Source organism: Gossypium hirsutum, chromosome D12, assembly GCF_007990345.1.
Source record: "Gossypium hirsutum isolate 1008001.06 chromosome D12, Gossypium_hirsutum_v2.1, whole genome shotgun sequence".
Lineage (NCBI taxonomy): Eukaryota > Viridiplantae > Streptophyta > Magnoliopsida > Malvales > Malvaceae > Gossypium > Gossypium hirsutum.
Genome location: NC_053448.1, coordinates 15614345 through 15635856, shown reverse-complemented (window position 1 = coordinate 15635856; position 21512 = coordinate 15614345). Strand labels below are relative to the sequence as shown.

The window sequence follows — 21512 nt, the reverse complement described above, 5'->3', positions numbered from 1 at the left end:
GCGGGATTTCGTACTTCAAAGACGTCATTACCGTGATTGAGATGAACAACCCGGAAGCTCGGATACCAATTTGAGAAAAATATAATGTCGGTAATGACAATATATCGCAAAGAAAAATAGAAATAGAAAAATAAAGAACACACAAATTTTACGTGGAAACCCTTTCGGGAAAAAAACCACGGGCAGAGGAGAAGAAAATTCACTATGTCGAAAACTTAATTACAAGAGGAGTAGACTATGCCTATTTATAGGCTTGTAAACCTTATTCTAATAGGAGTGAAACTCCTTATTCAAATAATATCAAATAGATGGAGTTTAATAAGGTTTAGAAACCTTATTCTAAAATAAAATAAAAGAAGTATAATTCTATAGGGATTTTACTTTTATTTTATTTTACCACAGTATTTTATTTAAATAATGATTTGGGTCACTTATTTCTAACAATCCTTACAAGAATCTAGGTTCTACTACGCAAAATATTATGTAGGCCATAAGAAATTGTGTAATTGAGTGATATATATTTTAATTGGTGTTACAAAATATATTCAAAGTACTTAAAAAATAATGTAATGGCTAATGCTTTTGTAATATACAATATTACATAGGTAGTAAGAAATTGTGCAATCGAATAATATATATTATAATTCTTATTACACAATATAATATGATAAATATTGTATTGGTTTTTTTAGTAATTTATGAGCCCCTAAGCTTATAAAACCTTAATGTTATGTGCACAATATTCTATAATATTCTTCTAGTCCCAAGCATTCTATAACTATAATTCAAATCCAAATTATTCCCAATCAATAAGTTGCAATTTGAATGATTTTTGTTCCTATTTATTAATATATTTCTCACTTCTGACTTTTCTTATAAGATGAAAGAAAATGAGTGAATCATTTGAGCTAACATTCAATTTCTTTCATGTAACCTATAACTAAATTTGTTATGCTAGTAAAAAAACTGAATAAAATATACACCAATGTTTTCCTTTTCTTTTTCTCTAAATTTCCTAATACTTTAGTCCCTTATTTCAATTTCAAGTATTGTTTTATTTTATTTTATTTTTGAAAATTTAAGTTCTTAGTTTTTGAAATTCCCTTTTTTTTTAAATAATTTTTATTTCCATTTTTTTTAAAATTGAAATACATTCGATAAATAAAAATAAAATACTTATTTTCAATGATGAAAACATGATCACATGTTTGACACTTAGTTTTCGATAAAAATAAAATAATTCTTACATTTATACAAATTTGACTATTTAAAATTATTGAAAAAATTATATTTATGTTTATCTGTATTTAAATCATAAGTCAATTCTTTAATTAAATTTAAAATTAAAATCTTTTCTTTCACTTTAAAAAAAATTAATTAAAACAATCAAAACAAAGAATAATCAATGTCTACATGAAGTAAAGTTCTCTAGTCTACTTTTTGGCACACGGTCGTCTTCCTCTCTGGCACGTTTTTGCGTTTCTTGTTTGTTTTTCTTTCATTGTTGATTTTGTTTTTTTTTCTTGGATTCATAGTCTTGTTCTGTTTCCAATATTCTCTATTTACTTTCTAAAGAATTTATTTTGCTGGTTTGATCGGGATCAATACAAATGGAGAGAAGATTGGTAAATCTAAGCATCGAGGATGGTGAAGAAGAAGCATGGGTTTTTTTTTGGCGAAGGAGAACTCAAAAACTGGTGTATGTATTCTACTTGGTGGGGTATTTTCTAACAGCTTGTGTGGTGCACTTCGACAATGAGAAACACAATGGAAAATCTCTAGCATCCCCTTGATGGAGTTCAAATATTAGATTTGGAAGAAAAATGATATTTGTTTAAGTTCTTCCATGAGGTAGATATTTATAGGTGGTAACCGGTGCCTCGTGGATTTTTAATAATCATCTCTTGGTTATTCATCGATTGAAGGAGGATGAGGACCCGATGCAAGTCCCTTTGGTGTTTGCACAATTTTGGGTCCACGTGCACAATTTTCCTTCGGGCCTCTTTTCAGAATTATTGGCAAGACAATTTAGGAATTTCATCGACCAATTTTTAGAGTATGACACCAAACAGCTGAACAGGGGTCTGAAGAATTGTTTAAGGATTCGGGCTTAACTAGATATCTGAAACCCTTTGAAAATGAGGAAGAAATTAATGATCTTGTATTCAAGGTCAATCTAAGCAAAATTCCGATATGAAAGATTATCTTTACTTTGCTTTATGTGTGGTGTTTTGGGCCATGGCGACAATTTTTGTCTCACTTGTCTCAACCAAGGGGGAAAGAGATAGAGCTTGGTTAAGACCTTCCGTTGCGAGCGTAGCCGAGGAGAGTGACCACCGTGGATAGTATCTGGCTCTTAGAAGAAGGGGACGATAGCTTCTTCGAGGCCAATTCTGGTAAGAGAAATTTGAGCCATAATTTTGGGAAAGGTAAGAGGCTTATTGATAGCAAATTAATCCTATCTAAGGATTTAATTTGGAAGGTTTATCAAATCATCAAGAGTTTAATTAAAAGGGATCTTCTAGTGGGCTGGATTGAGAGGCAATGGAGTATGATCATGAAGAAAGCCCATTGGAAATTATGGATGGGAAAAAGAGGCATAGGTTTGAAAAATTAAACGCCAAGGTTTTTTCTTACTTAGATCCGTTAGAGATCACTGACGAGCATGGTAATGCTCGAACACAATAGAAATCGATGACTGCCTATAGGCAAGCTGACAGAATGCCATAAAAATGTTATGTCAGAATGTTCACAATTTGGGGAATCCACGAGCAGTTCACAAACTTCAGTATATGATGAAAACCTATCATCCTCAACTTGTCTCATTTATGGAGACAAAACTTAGTGTGGATCGCATGGAGAAAGTTAGAACATAGTGTGGCGATCATTATGGGATTGACGTACATGTTAAGGGTATGCGAGGGGGTTGAGTTTGGGTTGGAGGGAAGGTTGCTCGATTCAACTTCGTATCTTCTCAAGAAACCACATAGATGTTGAGATACAAAAGGGGTTGAAAAGACCATTGTGGAGGTGGATAGGATTTTATGGAGCTCCAGATACAAGGAACAGAGCGAGGACATGAAATTTATTAAAAACTCTTGGGAGAGATTAGAACCTACCATGGATGGTTAGTGGAGGTTTTAACGAAATTTTATTTGCCTATGAGAAGAATGGGGGTTGTAACACTGCTTTTCAGTGGTGTCAGAACAGTGGTTTCGGGACTAAAAATTTTGATGTGTTGACTTGTAAATATTATTTGTGTAATATTTACGAGGTCATTATGATCGTATTAAAATTTGGTTAAGAAATTTTAACATTTAGATAACTAAGTAAAGAAAAAGGACTAAATTGTAAAAAGTGAAAAAGTTAATAACTATTGATTTTTAGGGCCGTTTGATTATTTTATTAAATGAGGAGGATTTGATATGGCAATTAAACCATCTCAATGGTTAGTGGACGGTAATTGAAATTAATATTGAGTAAAATATGTTATAATGGAAATTTTGTAATTAAATTGAAGTTAAGTTAAAACAAATTAAAGAAAATATCATCTTCTTCATTTTTACTTGCTTTTGGTTGAAAACACCATGGGAGAAAAAGCTTGAAGGTTTGGCTAGTATATTTCCTTGCATGAGTGAATTTTTGAGTCTTTTTTTAATGAATTTTATGTTTTTGAGATCGTTACAATTAGGTCCAACTAACCCGTACCTTTGTTTTTGAAATTATTAAAAATTTTGATTGTTACCATTGATGAATATTGATTGTTCTTGATTTTAATGATGAGTTTGAAGCTTTGGTTGTGATTTTGGATTGTTTTGTAGAGTGATTTTTTTGTTAGTTTTTAGTTAAAGAATTAAATAGTTAAAATGTTAAAATCTCATGGTTTATTGGTGAAATAGTGGTATTTTGAGGACTTTTTAGAAGCCCTAAAAATTTGTCTAGTATAGTGAGTTTCAAAAGTGGTTAATTTGATGATTTTCGAGTTAAGGGACTAAATCGCATAAAGTTTAAAGTTTAGGGGAAATTGTGTAATTTTTGTAAATAGAAGGGTACAGATTTTAAAATTTATTAATATATGAAATTTAAGCTAATAATGAAATAAATTATATTTTAGATGAAGATTCTATTGATATGCGAAGAAAAGGAAAAGTAGCAGAATAGTCCCTTAACTTCTGTAACTACTATAATTTAGCTCAGGTAAGTTCGTTCAGTTTAAAATTATATATATAATATCTAATGAATTATTATTGTATTAGTGGATGTTAAACTACTATAACGGTGATATGAAATTGTTTGGGAAATATGATTTAAAATGTTATTCTTAAGTCGGATGAACGTTGGATATAGTACAATTGGTAATGCAAATAGATTATATTGCGTGTTATACGGGATTGGTGGAGAGGAGGATGTTACATGATTTACAGTTATTTCCTGAGTATACCGAGGTTCAGCATTTATTGTGAATCATCGTGTTATACTATTCATATACTGGCGTGTTACGGGGGTGGATGTATAGCCTACGGCCTGGGCACTTGGTGTTGAGGCGTGTTTTCAGTTGGAATAGCTCTTACGAGTACTTAGCATGTTCCAGTTGCCTTGCCTTTGTACTCATATCCACATAACGTTTACCGGGCAATAATTGTCGTATTGAAGTATTGTATTGAATTTTTGGATGGTCCTGTATTATTCATGAATTCTTGGTAGTAACTTATTTTGAATATGACAAACCTCTTATGAAATTATTAAATGAAGTTTGTATTCGAAGTGTATAAATTCACTAGATATGAATTGTGTCTGACAGGAAATATTGACCATTAAGTTTTAATAGTTTAAATTATCATGTTTAGTTCGGTAAGATTTACCGTTTTTATCCATCAAACTTACTGAGCTTATAAGCTTACTTGTGTTACTTGTTTTCTTCTTGTAGATATCATTTTGTGAAACGGGCAATCGGATTAACCTTCGAATTACACTATCAATTTGAATTCTGTAGTTTTTTTTATGTTTATTTTGGCTTATATGGAATGTAATACGTTTAAGATGCAAATGTTTTGAGATTTGGTATGTATATATGATATGGCCTATCATAAGTGCGGTTGCTTGTAAGATTAAGATGTGAATGACATGGTAATGTTATGTGTTCACTTGTATTGTGGTTAACTTGTAATCTTTTTGCATTGTTAATGTTTGGAGAAAAACTTTAGTATGTTTAAAATGGGTAGAAATGTGTACAATTGTGCTAGGTGTGAGCTAATGTTATATATTTGTGGCATGAAAGTATACATTTTGTCTTAAATTGTTTTGTTTTGATTTGAGGTGACTTTGAATGGCATATTTTTAAAAGATTTAGGTTGTTTGAATTGATTTGTTTTTGAATTTTTAAAGTGTTCTTAAGTCAATTAAATGCAATATAAATTAAGGTAACTTTTTGGGAAATTTTAGGTTTTAAAATGGCTTGTTTTGAGGATTCCTAAAGCTTGTTTTAAGCCTCGTAAATGTATATGATTGAATTTCATTTATTTTATTTTAGCTAAATGTTTATTAATATAATGACTTGATGTTACTTATTATGAATTGTTAACGTGTTGTAGCATCATGTAACCCTAATTTGACGATGGTGACAGGTGAGGGGTGTTACAGGGGTGCTTCGAAAGAGGAAGGTTGAATGGAGGAGTTCAGGAAAGCTTTAGAGGAATGTCAATTAGAGGACATTGGCTACTCCAGACCATGTTTCACTTGGGAAAGGGGAAATTTGCCGAAAATTAGAATTAGAGAAATACTTGATCAAGGTGTGGCGATGGTTGATTGGGTGCATCTTTTCCCAAAGGTTTCCTTGCGGCATTTACCACATTCATTCTCTGACCTTTGCCCTTTTGTTCATTCAAATCAACAAAGAGGACTATAGGAAGACAAAAAAGTAATTTAGGTTTGAGGCGTGGTGAAGCATGAAAGATTCATGTGAGCTAGAAATTAAATGGCTATGAGTAACTAGCTTGAGGGATCTGGTGGAAAGGCTTGCAAATATGTGTTCAGGGATATTGGCTTAAGCCAAAAGGGTAAAATCGAAAAGAAGGGATCTAACGAGGAAGCTTAATAGGAGCCTGGAGGAGTTGGACAATCAAGAGAGAACAGACGAAACATTAGTAAAATTGATCGATGTTAAGTAACACTTAAAATTGGAAGCGGAGAAAAAAGAGAGGTATTGGGAATAGAGGGCGAGGGCAAATTGGTTGAAAATGGGAAACCGGAATACATCTTTTTTCCACAACTTTGCATCCTAGAGGCATTGTGCTGACCAGGTTGTGGACTACAAAATGGGGAATGCATATTGATTATGGAACATTCCGAGATGGAAAGGGGGGCAAGAAATTATTTCATTGATCTTTTTCGACCAGAGGAATTGGAAATCTAAATCACCTTTTATCGAGGATGGAAATGTGCGTAACAGATAGTATGAATCAGAAGTTGATGGCTGAATATAAAGGGAAGGAAGTTTTTGAAGCTTTGAAGGCAATGGGCCCAATGAAAGCATCAATGGTAGATGGCTTCCAACCTTGTTTTTTTTTCAAAAACACTAGCACAAAATTGGACGGGATGTTTGCGCATTTTGTCTTAACATTTAATGGTGGTAAGCCTCTGGAGACTATTAATATAACTAATGTAATGCTTATCCCAAAATAGATCATCCTACGAATTTAAAGAATTTCAAACCTATAAGCCTTTGCATGGTGTTGTATAAAGTTATTGCGAAAATCATTGTAAATAGACTATAAAAGGTGCTTGAGACTTGCATTGACAAAACACAAAGCGCTTTTATGCCTAGCAATTTAATTACAAATAATGTGCTCCTAACTTACTAAGTTTTACATGCTTTTAAACAGAAGAAGACAAAGAGAATAGGCTACTTGACTTTTAAGTTGGATATGAGCAAAGCTTGCGATCGAGTGGAATGGTTGTTTATTTAAAGTATGATGTTGAAAATGGGATTGACGAGGCCTTGGGTGGAATTCATAATGCAATGTATCAACTCGGTATCATACTCATTCATTTTGAATAGCGAATTCGATAAAAACTTTAAGCCAACTAAGGGATTGAGACAAGGAGACCCATTGAGTCCATATTTGTTTTTATTTTGTAGCGAAAGGCTTTCAACCCTGATGAGAAAAACATGGCAAGACGAATTGCCGAAGGGTGCACAAGTGTGCCAAAAGGGACCTCAAATATCTCATCTGATGTTTGCAAATGATTGCATTTTATTCTAGGCGAGCAATAAAAGAGCAAACATTATCAAAAACATTCTTAGTGAATATGAACCAAGTTCAAGATAGTGTATCAACTTTGACAAATCTACTACTTTATTATTCGAATGTATTGGATTAGGATAAACTAATTGTTTCTCAAACACTTAATGTTAGGGTGTCACTGGATCCAAAAAAATATTTGAGCTTGCCAGCCATAGTGGGGAAAGGCAAACGACAGGTTTTTCAGGCCTTGAAGAACCGAATGAGAAAGAAGATAAGTGGTTGCAGTATTAGGCACCTCTCACGAGGTAAGAAAGTTTTCATAAAAGCCATTTTGCGATCCCTACGTATTTTATGTTACCGAATTCACTATGCACGGAACTGGAGACCATTTGGTGGAAAAAAATGTCACAGTAAATTAGGGACTCACTAGTGTAAATAGAGGCACTTGTGCGAACTTAAAGAAAACGGATGTATGGGTTTTAGATGTTTAGCAAAGTTTAATTTGGCATTACTTGCGAAGTAGGGGTGGCATCTGATTTGCTATTCGAATTTGTTGCTCGCTCGATCATTAAAAGCTAAATATTTTCCAGATACGAAATTTCTAAGTTTGAGTTTAGGGAATCTATCTTCGTATACTTAGAAAAGTGTGTGGGCAGCTAAGGGCCTTCTTGCGACGGGTTGTGCTGGAAAATAGGCAAGGGCACTGCAGTAAGGGAAGATGCCTTGATACCTGGGAGTGTAGATTACAAAATTTAGAATGGAGTTAGTAATCTAGACATTCAAACAGTGGCAGATTTGATAGACCCAACTACAAGAAAATGGAGAGAATTGTTAGTTTGGACTACCTTTGATGAGAAGGATGCACAGAGGATTTTGTGTATTCCCTTGGCATAAGTTCCCCAGGAAGACCACCTTGTATGGTAAGGAGAGACGATCGGCGAATACACTGTTCGTAGTGCTTACAGAATACTCTTACAAGGAATACAAGGAGCTAATCCTACTCTGAATCGACAAACCCATTCCTCGCTTTACAAAAAATTATGGCTACTGGAATTGCCCAACAAAATCAAAATAACAAACTGGAGAACATCCCAAAACTTTTGGCCTATTTTTGCTAATCTACATTATAGAAGACTAACTGGATCTGCAGGCTGCCCAAAATGTGCGGATGGTGTCGAAACGGTGGAGCACGTTTTCCGGGATTGTCAGAAAGCAAAAGAGATCTGGCAACAGCTGAACATCACGTGGCCGGCGTTGGCATCAGATATGAGCTTCAAAGACTGGATGCCCCATTTTTTTGAAACTAATTCCAGACACCAATGTAGAATCTTTGGTGGCGCAATTTGGGCGATTTGAACTGGGAGGAACAAGCTTCTGCTCGAGGGCAAGCAGAAAACAGCATTAGAGGTGGCAAACTTTGTAAGAGATTATCTGAAAGAATTAGATGGGATGAGTCAGAAAACCCCTGTCAAGACAGGAGAGCCAATACGGTGGAAGCCACTGAGCGGGCAGGCTGTAAAGATTAATTTTGATGTGGCTTTCAGTAAGCATAGAAACAGATCGTGCTCAGGAAATGTTATTAGAGAGTCAAACGGTGCGGTGCTCTCAAGGGCCGAATATTGATTATTTATTTAATAAAAATCCAGCCTTGTTTTAGGACTGATTTCATGAAAATAAAAATGATTTGTTATTTTTATATTCAAAATATTTTATTCAATTAAAAATAGGTTTCTTTTTCCTGAAAACATAAAAATCCGTCTAATATTAATTAAACATTTAGAACAGTAAATACAAAAGGTGGCACGGATGAAATAATAGTGTCATAACATCTGTAGATGCTATAAAATTACTGACGGCAAACAATATTGCTGATAACATGATGCAATTATACCGAATTCAACCTTGTTCTCTTTTAAGTACTATAATAATGCAAAGCTACAGAAATTTCCTATTATAATTTACAGTAACAGTACTAGATTCTGAACACACAAGACATTAAAAGAAAAAAAGCTACAACTTCCTTTATCATTTCCCCAAATTCAGCCTTGAGGAGCATTTTCCTTCAGCATTTAAGACACCCATTGATGCAAATTCCATTACCAGAACTTCTCAGCTCAACTCCTGTCTGCACCACTATTGGTGGTGCGTTTGGCTTGGGTCAGAGGCGGCAGGATTCAGGCCTTCTTTCCCCATTTGTTGCACTTCAAGTGGAGATAGTATCTTGATATACCACACGTTGTTCACGAATTCCCTGAATATCACAAAAGCATTCGATGAAAATAATAATAATCCACCAAAACCACATCTTGAGACATCTAACATTTTCATAACTGAAACCATCCATCATTCTACATTACAATAGAGCCAAGCTAGAGAAGTTGGGAGCTTGAACATGCAACATGCTGCCAGGAATATATAATCAAACGGGGAAAAGAATTCCAGAACATCTAAAGATGAGGTTGTTATCATAAAGAATCTGAAATATCTCAATGTTCTAGAGATGTATAATCCCCTAGTATTTTAGATTGGTTATTTAACTCATTTATCAATCTTGATCAACTTCTCAAAGATTAATAAATTGTATGGCCTTCAAACCTTTAACCTCTACAATAGGCCTTTACTTCCATACAACCCTTTCATTTGTTTGAATCTGTTGTGTATCAACAAATATATTGCACATAAGAAACAAATCGTTTGTCCATTCAATTTCACTTGACACTTGCATAATAGATTCTTTTACAAGCCTTTGATCCTCTAACCTTTACAATTTTTGTTCCTTGAATGATTGTTTGATCCTCAATAGTGATGTCAACAGAGCAGGGCGGATTTTTTCTGACCCTGAACCGACATACTGGATGTAACCCGAAAACTGGCCCCAACTTCAAAACAACTTAACACTTCTGAACCCGACCCTACCCCACCTTGATTTGTCAGAAGTTAATTTTTTTATTATATTAAAACAACATTTTTTTAGTTAATAAAGCAATTACAAAACACAGTTAAAGCATCATAAAAAAACGAGAGGTAGGAACATTACAGTAATAGAACTACTCTAAAATATTTCTGAAAGCTATAACTTGCACATTCTAAGTAAATACCATTGCAAAATAATTTGCAGTACTTCTAGTCTTGTAGAAAATACTCCAACTTCATGACGTACAAATGAATATTTTAGAATTATTGCACCCCCACCCCCTTTTTTTTTCCTTCTCCTGTGATGGCTCCATCGTCCCTTCGTAGATTCAAGGCACAAATGCATCTTTAAAAGTTCTATATTCATTGTACAAAAAAAAAAAGGTTCTATAGTCAACTCTCTCTATAACCACTTCATTTGTCTGCCAAAATTTTGAATGTTAAGAGAAGTGACTGTTATACACCTGTAACATCTAAAACACCTTTAACAACATTTGAGATTCAAATTATATTTGGATTTTTTTAAACTTTTAAATTAAAAACTATACTATATTAATTAGTGAGATTTAGATCATACCTTTAATAAAATATTACTAATGTAATTACATTTAATAAAAACTATTTTCATTTAATAATATGATTAATATATTTTATATATAAATTTTAAACATTTTATTGAAATAATATCTTTAACTAAAATTTATTATTTTTATTGCAATTAAAAATAGAACTAATTTTACTAAAATTTGAGACAAGAGGTTGTTAGAAAGAACTAATTCAGTAAAGAGTATACTTTATACTTTATGGTTGTTATAGATGAAAAGCTATTATAGAAGGAAAAAATAAAACATAAAAAATCGATTTTACAACAAATTTGGCTGTTATAATGAAATGTTGTTATAGAGGGTGACCATTATAGATAGAGCTTATGTTCTTTTTTCTCTAGATAAAAAAAATTCTAAATTCTTAGAAACCAAGTGTGGATGACTTTCACCAGTGTTTCAGATCTTTAGAACAGTTGGGCCATGATAATAATAGCCTACAAACATTCCAAGTAACCCAAATACTTGCAAACCAAAATGAGAATTCAATGACTTCCACTTTCAGCATACCCTCCTAATGTCAACAGCTTGTATGCAATAAAAGATTAAAACCAGGATGCGTAAATCCTATGTTCTTTTTTGTTTGGTTAATTGATTGGGCTTACATAGGTGGTAGAATCAAGTTGACTTTCAAGTATAAGGAAATTTTATTTCCAGTAGGTTGTGTTTTGACATGACTTATATACAGGTTTTAATGCCTATGTTTAAGGTTTAGTTAGTTTCAAAACCCAACTTAAGCAGCTAACAGTAATGAGAGCTTGCACATCTTCATAATCTCTGTCTATAAAATAAATACAGCTCCTGCACCTTATGCAGCATCTTTAAGTTTGCACTTTCCTAATCACAGCTAAGGCTTGGTGTTATAACCATAACTTAAGATACTGATAGGAATGAAAATCTACTTATCATTCATAATGTCTGTCAATAAAATGAACATTGCTGTAGCCATTCATATCTTTTAAGCTTCCCTTTTGCTCGTCAAATTAGGTTTTTTTATACTTTTATTTCTTTCAATGACTCTTTTCTTATTATCTTGAGTATGTGTCTGTTCTTGAACTTATAACTGCCCCTTCATGCCAAAAGTTTTAAAGCCCCAAAATTAGTCACTTGTTAGAATCCTATTCCTCAGTTCTTCTCCAACAATTCAATCTTCAACTGCCAGAAAATTGAATGATCCTAAAGGTCCAGCAGCACAGAAGATCTAACCAGCATAACAGCAGCAATATAAGACGGTTATCATCAAGGACGAGCATTTTTGATGAGAAAAAGAAAACTTTAAATTTAAATCATGAAAAGTTTTAAAGCTTGGAATACCATCTTGAATAATAGATTCAAAAGAAAACAGTTTGACTCATAATAAAATTTACTAAGGTGGTGACTGAATTGGTTAATGATGCAAGAATCATAAACTGACTGAAGAATTTCAAAGTAAAAAGCATCAGATGAACTTATGTTTAGAATGCACCTGAGGACTCTTTTCAGACAAGTAGGAGGCTTGTTCGTGATCATTAGAAAGTTCGATGAACTATATCATTGTTCATGCTACCGATGGAAAAAAACACACACACACACACTCCTAATTGCCTGAAATTCGGTGCAAATTTAGAGTGCTCTCTAGCACTATCTTAACAGTCACATTGTAGCAGACAATTGTTCATAAATAAATTAAGGGTGATGGAACTTACTGCCAAGGGTCATCACCAAGGAGAAGAATATCATTCTCCCTGTCAACAAATACAAGCTGCCAGCCTGATCTCTGAGGGTCCTCTAGTTGGCCTTCCAGACCAAACATTCGAGCAAGCTCACAACGCAGCTCATTATAGCTGCTAAACTTGGAAATATCCAATGAGCGCCCGAAGGACCCCAACTTGTGAACCTATCAACAAGAATAAGATCAAAAACCATAAGAATCACAAGCCATCGAATAAACTACACATTATCCTGTGTAATTCTTTCAAAATATGTAGGAAGTCTCCAACACAATATCATGAATACACGACACTCTGATAATTGTGTTTCACAGACTACAAAATAACCACTTGACATGTCAGCGAAAAAGGAAAATAAGAATAGTTGGCTTTGTCAGCAATGACACCATCCAAAGAGCCTACATTACTGAATAGAACTACAGCTGACAAAGTTATACCCATTGTTGCCTGTTGGTTACTATGTCAGATATCAATAAAGTGATCCACAAGTCCATATGACCATGCTTTGCATAATAATGGAAGCCTAACAGTGAATTATTCGCCTTAGAAACCAGATAAGACAACTCCCACATATTTTACCATCTGAAAATAATCATAGATACATTTGAAGAGTTAAAAGAAAAATACTATCACCTTAACAAAGGTTCCAGTCGGAGGGTTTACTTGGTCCACATATTCAGAAGACTGCAAGTAACCTGATTCATCCACACAACTTGAGGTAGTCATATCTGAATTAAGAGGGAAATCTGTGCCAGAAGCACTTGTGAAATTTGAAGCGGCATATGGCAGAGACAATGAATCATTTTCATTTCCAATATTTTTCAGGTTGGTCATCCCATGCTGCAGCACAAGAGATGATGAATCAATGCTAACCCCAAAGAGAAAATTGTTTTGTGGATCAGTTGAACTCTGGTACGCAGAATACTCTCTTCCTGGAAATGGAGGTAATACGTTAGAGAGTACATTTGACTGTACCATTCCCAGATGTTCAACCTGGGGCAGTACGTAGTTAGCAGTTTCAGACGAAAGCTGTGGTTCTATAGCTACTGGCTTGGACAACAAAGAAGAAGAGACAATTGGGTTTGATCCCTTCAAGTTGTGTAAATGGGAAGCTCCAGCATGGGACAATGAACCTAAGATACTTTGCATTGACAAAGCATTAGATATGGCTAGAGAGTTCCCAAGAGGATCAGAAAATGTCTGCTGCTGGCATTCTGAAGCAGCAGTTGGCAGAGATGATGACTGGGCCTGGCTGCCGGAGGCTTTAGGAAAAGCAGGGATTAGATTAGAAATCTGCTGTTGATCAGAAAACTGTGGTATTTGTTGCATTTGCTGAGATTGTTGCTGTTGTTGCTGTTGTTGCTGCTGCTGCTGCTGTTGTTGTTGTTGTTGTTGTTGTCGGTGATTATTGTATGAATTGGAACGCTGCAACTGCTGCAGAAGCTGAACCTGGAAAGTAGTCTGGTTCTCCTGAAATCCCTGAAGAAAAGCATTTTGTGTTTGAGACTGCTGTAGCATCTGCCTTTGAATTATAGCAGGCGACCCATTGGACATGCTCTGTGGTTGCTGGAATTGCAAGAGAGACTGAGAGCCTATTTTGGATGAATCAACAGTCCTCATTTCCTGAAATGCAGCAGCAGCCATTGCTTGGTAAAGATCAGGTTGGACACCTTGTATTGAAGAAGTATCAAGCCTTGGCTGCATCCAGGGTGCAACTCCAAAACCTTGGAAGTTTAAAGACTGAAGTCCTTGATCTCCAATCCCACCTTGAAGCCACATCATTTGGGAATTGATGTTCATATCACCATCTTTGAAAGCTGGTAATACAAATTAAACTGATTCAGGATAGAATAGGAAAACTCCTGTTTTCAGGTAAATAAGAGATTCTGTAATTCCAAGCAACCTTAGCAAAGATTCTAGCATACCATGGAAAGAGGGTAGCGCAGATGGCCATGGTCGTTTCAATCGCAGGGGGAAGGGTGATGAATACATAGGGAAGGTTGTTAATGGTTCAATCTCCCACAAGGACACCCTTGGCTGCTTCTCTCCTGCAGTGGATTCATCCCAGCCAACCTGGGATGGAATGTAAGTCTTCCATGTCAGATATTATTGAATACATTACATTTTTAAGGAGAAAAGAAAAAAAAAAGAAAAAGAAGGGAGGGGGATATGATACTGCAAACTAAAAAATCAAGCACATAGAAACTTAAAACAAACCTTAACAGAGCGCCAATGCGAATTTGGCCAGCGACCAGGATCTAAGTCACTAATGCCAGTTATCGTACCCATATATCTGACATAAAACACTCATGTTAACAACTGCCCACGTAAATTTGCCAGTGATACTTTAGTCAATTGACATATAAAAATAGAAGTATTTACTTGAGGAAAATAACCAAGTTGCAGAAGGAAACACCATAAAATTTAAGCAATTTCCAGGAGTAAGAAAACATTTAGAGAATTAAGACCCACCGGCGGACACTTGACTCTTCTGTCTCAAACAGCATTCTAAACCGCATGCCTACAGAAACCCGGGTGTAATAGACTGCTTTAACATACTTGGCGAGAGGAATGACAAACTCTGAAGGACTGGCCCTGAAATGAAGCTACTGTAAATGAACAAGATGTTATGTTGGAATAGAATCAAGATTTTTTAATTAGAATTAAGTAGTTGACCTTGGGTTATAAAAGATAGTAAAACGGCTATTGGTTGCAGCCGCATGAGCGGCTGCAGCAAGAAGACCAATGTGCATGCTGTCACTTGATAAAACAGAAGATGGCATAACAGTCTGAGGACGATTTGCTCTCCGGATACCCAGCAACAACTGATTCTTCTCATTCCTGACAGAAAAAAAATAAAAAGCACATAAAAACAAAAACAGAGATAATATACTGATTAGCAACTCGCTGATTAGTAGCATGACGGGAAAAAGCAGTAAAGCTGCAGTAACAACTGCCAAAATATAAATATTGCACATTAGAGCTGGCGAAGCTGACACAAACCCAAAAACACACCTGAATCGAGTTCAACCAAACCCAACTTGACCAAGAATCCCTTAAAATGATGCGAATTAAATTGCTTTGGCTTCAAAACCAAACAATGAGGATCAAAATGACCCAAACCCGAGTGATACACCAAAATGAGCAGAACTTGATGCAACCCAAACCAAAATTGACCCCAATTTTCCCAACCCAAAGTGACTCAACCCACCCAACTGTCACCTCTACTACACACAATGAGGATGCATACTAGTAGACTCATGACTTCAGAAATAAAAAGTAGAATCGGATATTTTATTGTAGAAGATACATTCAAAAACCAAAAATACCGTCCAAAAAATTTTGCTGCCAAACTATCTAAGCAGGATGATTTCACTAGATTGTTTCAAACCGCATTACGGATTTGACAGCTATTAGTAAGATATTTCTCCAGCCAATCACAGAGTAAAGGTACTTTGATTACCAACAAAGTAAGCATAAATTATACTTGGAAGAAAGAAAACCCAATTTACCAAATAAAAAGGACTGAGTCACCAGCAACAAGTCTCTTAGCACTAACAAAAACACTCCACCCAGTTGTAAGAAGATGCCTCTTTGGCTGCCCTGCACTCAAGAAAATACATAAATTGATTAGAGGTTGTTTACAGCCATTGATATTCAAAACCTTTTTATCATCCAAGAAAGCATATATCCCACTTAAAGATAGGTAGATATATAAAATAAAAATTCACCAAAAGCAGCTCCAAGCATCCTACAGAAAATGCTACATTCCAAGTACTAAATCTGAACATATTCCTATAGGAACTAGCAAAAATTGCCGATTCCTCTTCGAAAGGAAAAACATGATAAGAAATGAGGCAAACCTCATCCAAGTCCAACACACAAAATAACCTACAAAAACAGTAGGGGAGAAATATTCCATTTGATAATGATTTTCCCCCAAAAATTAAGGGTTGCAGGGGATCATTTACTCCATTAATGCATCACTCACAACTCCATACAATATTTGATCCCCTCAAATACATGCATATCAGAAATATTCCCTTGAAGTCTTCAAATGTTATTCTTATAGAATTACTGCTAGATGAATTGACCATCTTTGGCCAAGAATTAAGCTTTCATTAACTCTTTTCAACAAAAAAACCTTACAGCTAACAGATCTTCACAATCCCCAAACAATTCCAAAGAGAGGAAAAGGACTTAAGCACATCAAAAGCAAAACGTGAAAGACTTAAAACAATCAACCTTTGTAGATTGCCAGAAACATTTGCTATATCAGACAAACACAAAGCATATATCAAAAAGTAAAGAGCTATTTGGTCATCACATTTCATAATTTGCCCACACCAATATCAACCAAAATTTCAGAGATGACCTAGAAACTCTGACCATTTTTGCAAGGTGAGAAACAATAAACAATTACCAAACAAATGGGCATTTTGATGCAGCGAAATTCACAAAACAGCATACATCATCCATCAAAGGAAGCAAACAACAAGAAAGCTTCTTTTATTGTTGTTGACAAGAAAGCATTAACTCTAATATCTTATTAAAAAAATTCCTATTTCAGTATATTATTTTTCATCCATTGTAAATAACTAACTTCTTTTTGTAAGATTCGCATATTAGCCATGCTCTAAAAAATGATCTGAACCTCAGCATCAGAGATTCTTAGCCCCAATATAATCAAACCAATAACTGATGCAGAATATAGCAAGGATACATCTGAGGTCATCTTCATAGCTTTCAGAAACAATCACATAAAAGACCCAAGGTTAAAGAAATGTTACAGCACCTTCAAAATGAAACCAACAACTTATTCAAGAGTAGATGAACTGGGTACAGGCAAAATACAACACTAACTGAAGCGTAATGACAAATAATACTATAAAATCATGATAATTTGAAATTTCTCTTAAAATTATTGTGGAACACGGCACTGAACAAAGTTGTTTCAATCACTCACCGCGAAATACATGCCTAAATTTCCATTCATTTTCATGAAGATCCCTGGCAACTAACTCTTGAGCTGGAGGTTGCAGGGAGTAATCCTGAAGGCACAACAGAATTAAAAGGGAGAGAAAGAAAGATAATGACTCAAACTAATTCAATTAAAACCAGATGCTAGTGAACTGAATTGCTTGTAACCTACTAAAACATACAAGAGGAGGAAAGACTTTTTCAGCAGCCCGACGAGGCACAGAAAATCCTCCATGAGTGCTTGTGTCACTTGCCGTCAGTGTTTTGCAAAAATAATTGGTTGGTTGTTTACTCGGAGTACCCAGTTCAGCAGGCAGGAGGAACACATTCTTTTGCTCTTGCTACAATAATGCTTTCAAGTCAAGAAGTGCCAAATTAAAAGACTATCAAGCACAAAACCTTGAAACAAGGTCAAGTTCCCATACCGGGCTCAGTGGCTGCAAGGTCATTTGAGCATACACTTCATCTGTTTCTACATCTGCCTGTATTTGAATAAATGCCTTTGTAAGCAACCAACTAAACATTCCATAAACAGAAAGTGGTTAACTGAGCATTTAACTTACATGCATGGTCACATTGTGAAGCTGACAGATAAGCTGAGGGGGTAAGCTCGGATAGTTCGGTATGTGAGCATCTACTTCCTTGTTGGTTGAAGCAGCAACCTGCAGAGGGAGCCATAAACACCAAAAGCTCGCAGAAATATTAGAAACGAAGCATACAGTTCCTCATAGAGTGCTCTAATCTTTTAGGAGCTTCATTAGTTCACTCACCACTTCATGCATCAACAAGTAGACAATAATGAAGATATTCAATACTGAAATGGCTGGTTCAAGGAAGTTCTATTACTACATGTAGCCAAAAAAGTTCCGACATCCTTACATAGCATCTTAAAATTCTAAGTTCTCCCTAAAACTTAAGCTTATTGAACTATTTTCTTGAGCAGAAATGGAGAAATAGAACCAAATCTGAAAGAAAGCATGAGAAATAAGACAGGTACAGTTACCTGTTCACTATGACCTTGGGGAAAATATACAACACGGCTTCCAACAGGCGGCAGGGACACCAGAGGACCCGCACATGCATGCCAAAGTTCAGAATTCAAACATTTCTTCTCCCCTGTACAAAAATCTTTCACTACTTTATAATTTCGAAAAAATTATAACTTAGGGCAGCTTTATACTTCAAGAAAAATACTAAAAGAAATTTTTTTTTTAAAAGCTAAAAACAGTTACCTTCCTCAGTTTGCTGATTAAACCCTGATGAAGAGAGTCTCATTCTTCCAATATTTAAAAAAGAAAAAAGTTGTTCGTTCTCTAAAGAAAACCGAAGAAAAGTGCGGTTGAAATGGAAAATACACCTAGCCCTTGTTATTAAAGTATATTCAGGGGTCGTGCAACAGCCATAACTTCTAAGGAAAAAGAGAACTTACCCACCCCCACCCCCTTTCTCCACCAGACTCCTCTCAACTTAAGTTAAAATCAACATCCAAAAAATACGGGGAACAACCTTTTACTCAGAAGGGGTTCATGAAGCTCAGATCTTGCTTCTTTTCACATTCAAAATCATCCAAAGTTTCCAAAGCAAAACAAAACCCTAGCTTTCTTCTTCACTCAGATCTCCACATTTTGAAGCTTTTTTTCCCACAGTAGAATACTATCTCAACCCACCCGAAGTGTACCTCTGCCCCGCACCTGATTACTGGAGCTGCTCAGTTGAGTTAGAAAACTAGAAAATGACACTTTTTAATTACTTTACTTTTTGGAGCTCTTTTTAGAGAGAGGGCTGAAGACTTGGACAGCAGCCGGAAAGAGTGAGAAAGAAACTATACATATTAAAATCCGCTATCATTTATAGTCAGGGCGGCTACCATTCTTTATTTATTGTTTTACAAATTTCTTATATTAATATATTATTTTTATAAATAGTTTTACAATTGTTTATGTTATAAAATAGTAATAATAATGCAAAAAAAAAAGTTATTGCATTTCTTTATTTTCTATCATTATTACAAATAATATACTCATGTATATATACAAAAATTAGACTCCTTATTTTTTAATACATAAATACAAGAAGATGAAAGGTGAAGAGTTAGTGAAGAGTTAAAAAGAAATATGAAAGCTTAAATATCTACGTGATAACATTCATAACATTCCCACTTGGATGTTGATTATATAAGGATATGCCTCATTAAAAACCTTAATAGAAAAAACTTTCTAGGACAAAAACCTAATGAAGGAAAAAAGAGTACATAATCTTTTAATACACAACTTGTCACAACCTTAAAAGAAAAAATATAATGCGAATTTACTCCCCCTTAATAAGCATCACTTAAGATTTTTGAAACAACACAATCCAATGCTGAAAATTAACTTCTCAAGTCTAGCGGTAGGGAGTGCCCAATTAAATTCTCGATTATTCTTTGCATTGGGTGAGGGGTGTTACAACAGTGCATATTTTGCTCCCCTTATTTGAACATCATTTTATAACTCAATATTGAGTCCTTCAATATTATTTATCAATAATAAATCATCAACATATACAATAAATTTTGTTGATGCATATCAATATAGCAATAAAATTCAATTTCATTCTCATGCTTTAGATGTCGCCAACAACTTTATAAAGCATGATATATTGTATCATTCACTATTACCAATACAATGAGTGCATTGAGCACATAAAGAAATGGCACTTCAGGACCATCATTTTATAACATTATTGTTTGACCATCTGTATTCCTTTTTAATATCTCCAATTTACATGAAAAATTAACCTAATTAATTTTGATTATATAAATATTATTGGATACTCAATAGCAATTCTTTATAATATCATTGTGTACAATCTGTCCTCATTGAACACTTGATCTTCATGTCGTGACAATGGTTGAATAAGTATTTCTCTTGAAAATTCGTCAGAAACTCCAATGGTTTTCTCATGAAACTCAAGTTTTATGCTTCATGCATCAATATATCAAATCATTTATATCAGTTGAATACAAATTCACTAGACATAAATAAATAAGTTTATTTGGTTTTTGCATTTACCACAAATTAATCATTTTTCATAACCAAAACCAAGTGTCTTGTGGACGTTCTTATTACAAGTCAATTCTATATATTATGACTTGTATTTTTTTTCACTATTATGCTAACATATACTCCCATTGGCTTTACACCTTTCGGGTGTTTGGACTTCTTGTCCAAGATATATTTCATAAGTTATAATAGAAGCGTTTATTTATTTTTGATGACTTGTTCTCATCTCAATGCTTTCAAACACATTTTTATTCAAAATCCTCATTTCTCTATAATATTGAAGTATTCTCTTTATATTATCATTGTCGACAATAGTTTCCTTTTTGTCAGCTCCATTATATTTAGTTATGACATAACAGGTTAGGATATCCCATTATATTCATAATTTCATGTATCTAAACTTCTTCTGGGGTTTTATCGCAAGTTATGCCTTGGGTCTCTTCATAAGTACCCGCCTCCTCTAGCATATGACCATCTTAATTTTTTTTTCTTTTCTTTTAATAATTTTTCGTTTTATGGAATCGACTAGTTTGTCATGTTTCTAGCATGCCTAAGACTTATTTTTATCACATTGTCCTTTTGGGACATAATTATTTGGAGCATTTTAGCTGGTATATGTATCAACTAGTATATGCAATCTCTAAATGTCATCAGTAAACATATCTGGTAAATAATTTATCATTCAAACTTTGTGCACATAATATTAGTGAGGATCACAAAAAAAATGACATAACTATTTAACCAATTTGCCTTCCCTCAATACTAAGAAATTTTGTAACATGACAATACTTTTTCAAAATTATAAATATATCTCCCTTCAACTTTTTTAAATCTAATGAAAATTCTAAATTTTATCAACTTCATACTTGATGATCCATCTTAGTGCGTTATGGTGGAACATAAAATAGATATTGCACATTCAAATATTCTTAGATGAAATCTATTAGTTTATGAATCAAAATCAATTCTCATGAGACAAATATTTCTTACATGTTGGCCTTGATGCAAATAATACATGCTTAT

At 34.4% G+C, this 21512-nt stretch overlaps 1 protein-coding gene across 3 annotated transcripts; it reads right to left on the bottom strand.

The window, feature by feature from the left end:
- Window positions 1–9056: 9056 nt before the first annotated feature.
- On the bottom strand, window positions 9057–19273 carry LOC107945439 (auxin response factor 6). 3 transcript variants are annotated; one of them, XM_016879450.2, is made up of 14 exons: window positions 18681–19273; window positions 18452–18576; window positions 18012–18110; window positions 17874–17930; window positions 17631–17789; window positions 17435–17519; window positions 15981–16071; window positions 15145–15309; window positions 14941–15063; window positions 14686–14761; window positions 14394–14541; window positions 13102–14285; window positions 12445–12635; window positions 9057–9495 (listed from the first exon to the last, which is right to left on the bottom strand). In XM_016879450.2, exons 1-14 carry the CDS (start codon window positions 18721–18723, stop codon window positions 9378–9380), a joined length of 2664 nt encoding a protein of 887 aa, XP_016734939.2. In that variant the 5' UTR covers window positions 18724–19273; the 3' UTR covers window positions 9057–9377. The 3 variants fall into 3 exon arrangements, with proteins under 3 accessions (XP_016734939.2, XP_016734940.2, XP_016734943.2); XM_016879451.2 differs by having other exon boundaries at window positions 18452–18564; XM_016879454.2 differs by lacking the exons at window positions 18452–18576; window positions 18681–19273 and having other exon boundaries at window positions 17621–17789.
- Window positions 19274–21512: the final 2239 nt, after the last annotated feature.

What these genes read in the sequence shown, in the direction of transcription:
- LOC107945439 (XM_016879450.2), bottom strand. Translation starts at nt 18,723, where the DNA reads ATGAGACTCTCTTCATCAGGGTTTAATCAGCAAACTGAGGAAG. An exon ending in CCTTGCAGCCACTGAGCCCG is followed by an intron (nt 17,790 to 17,873) that starts GTATGGGAACTT and finishes GCATTATTGTAG; the next exon opens with CAAGAGCAAAAGAATGTGTT. An exon ending in AAAAAGTCTTTCCTCCTCTT is followed by an intron (nt 17,520 to 17,630) that starts GTATGTTTTAGT and finishes TTGTGCCTTCAG; the next exon opens with GATTACTCCCTGCAACCTCC.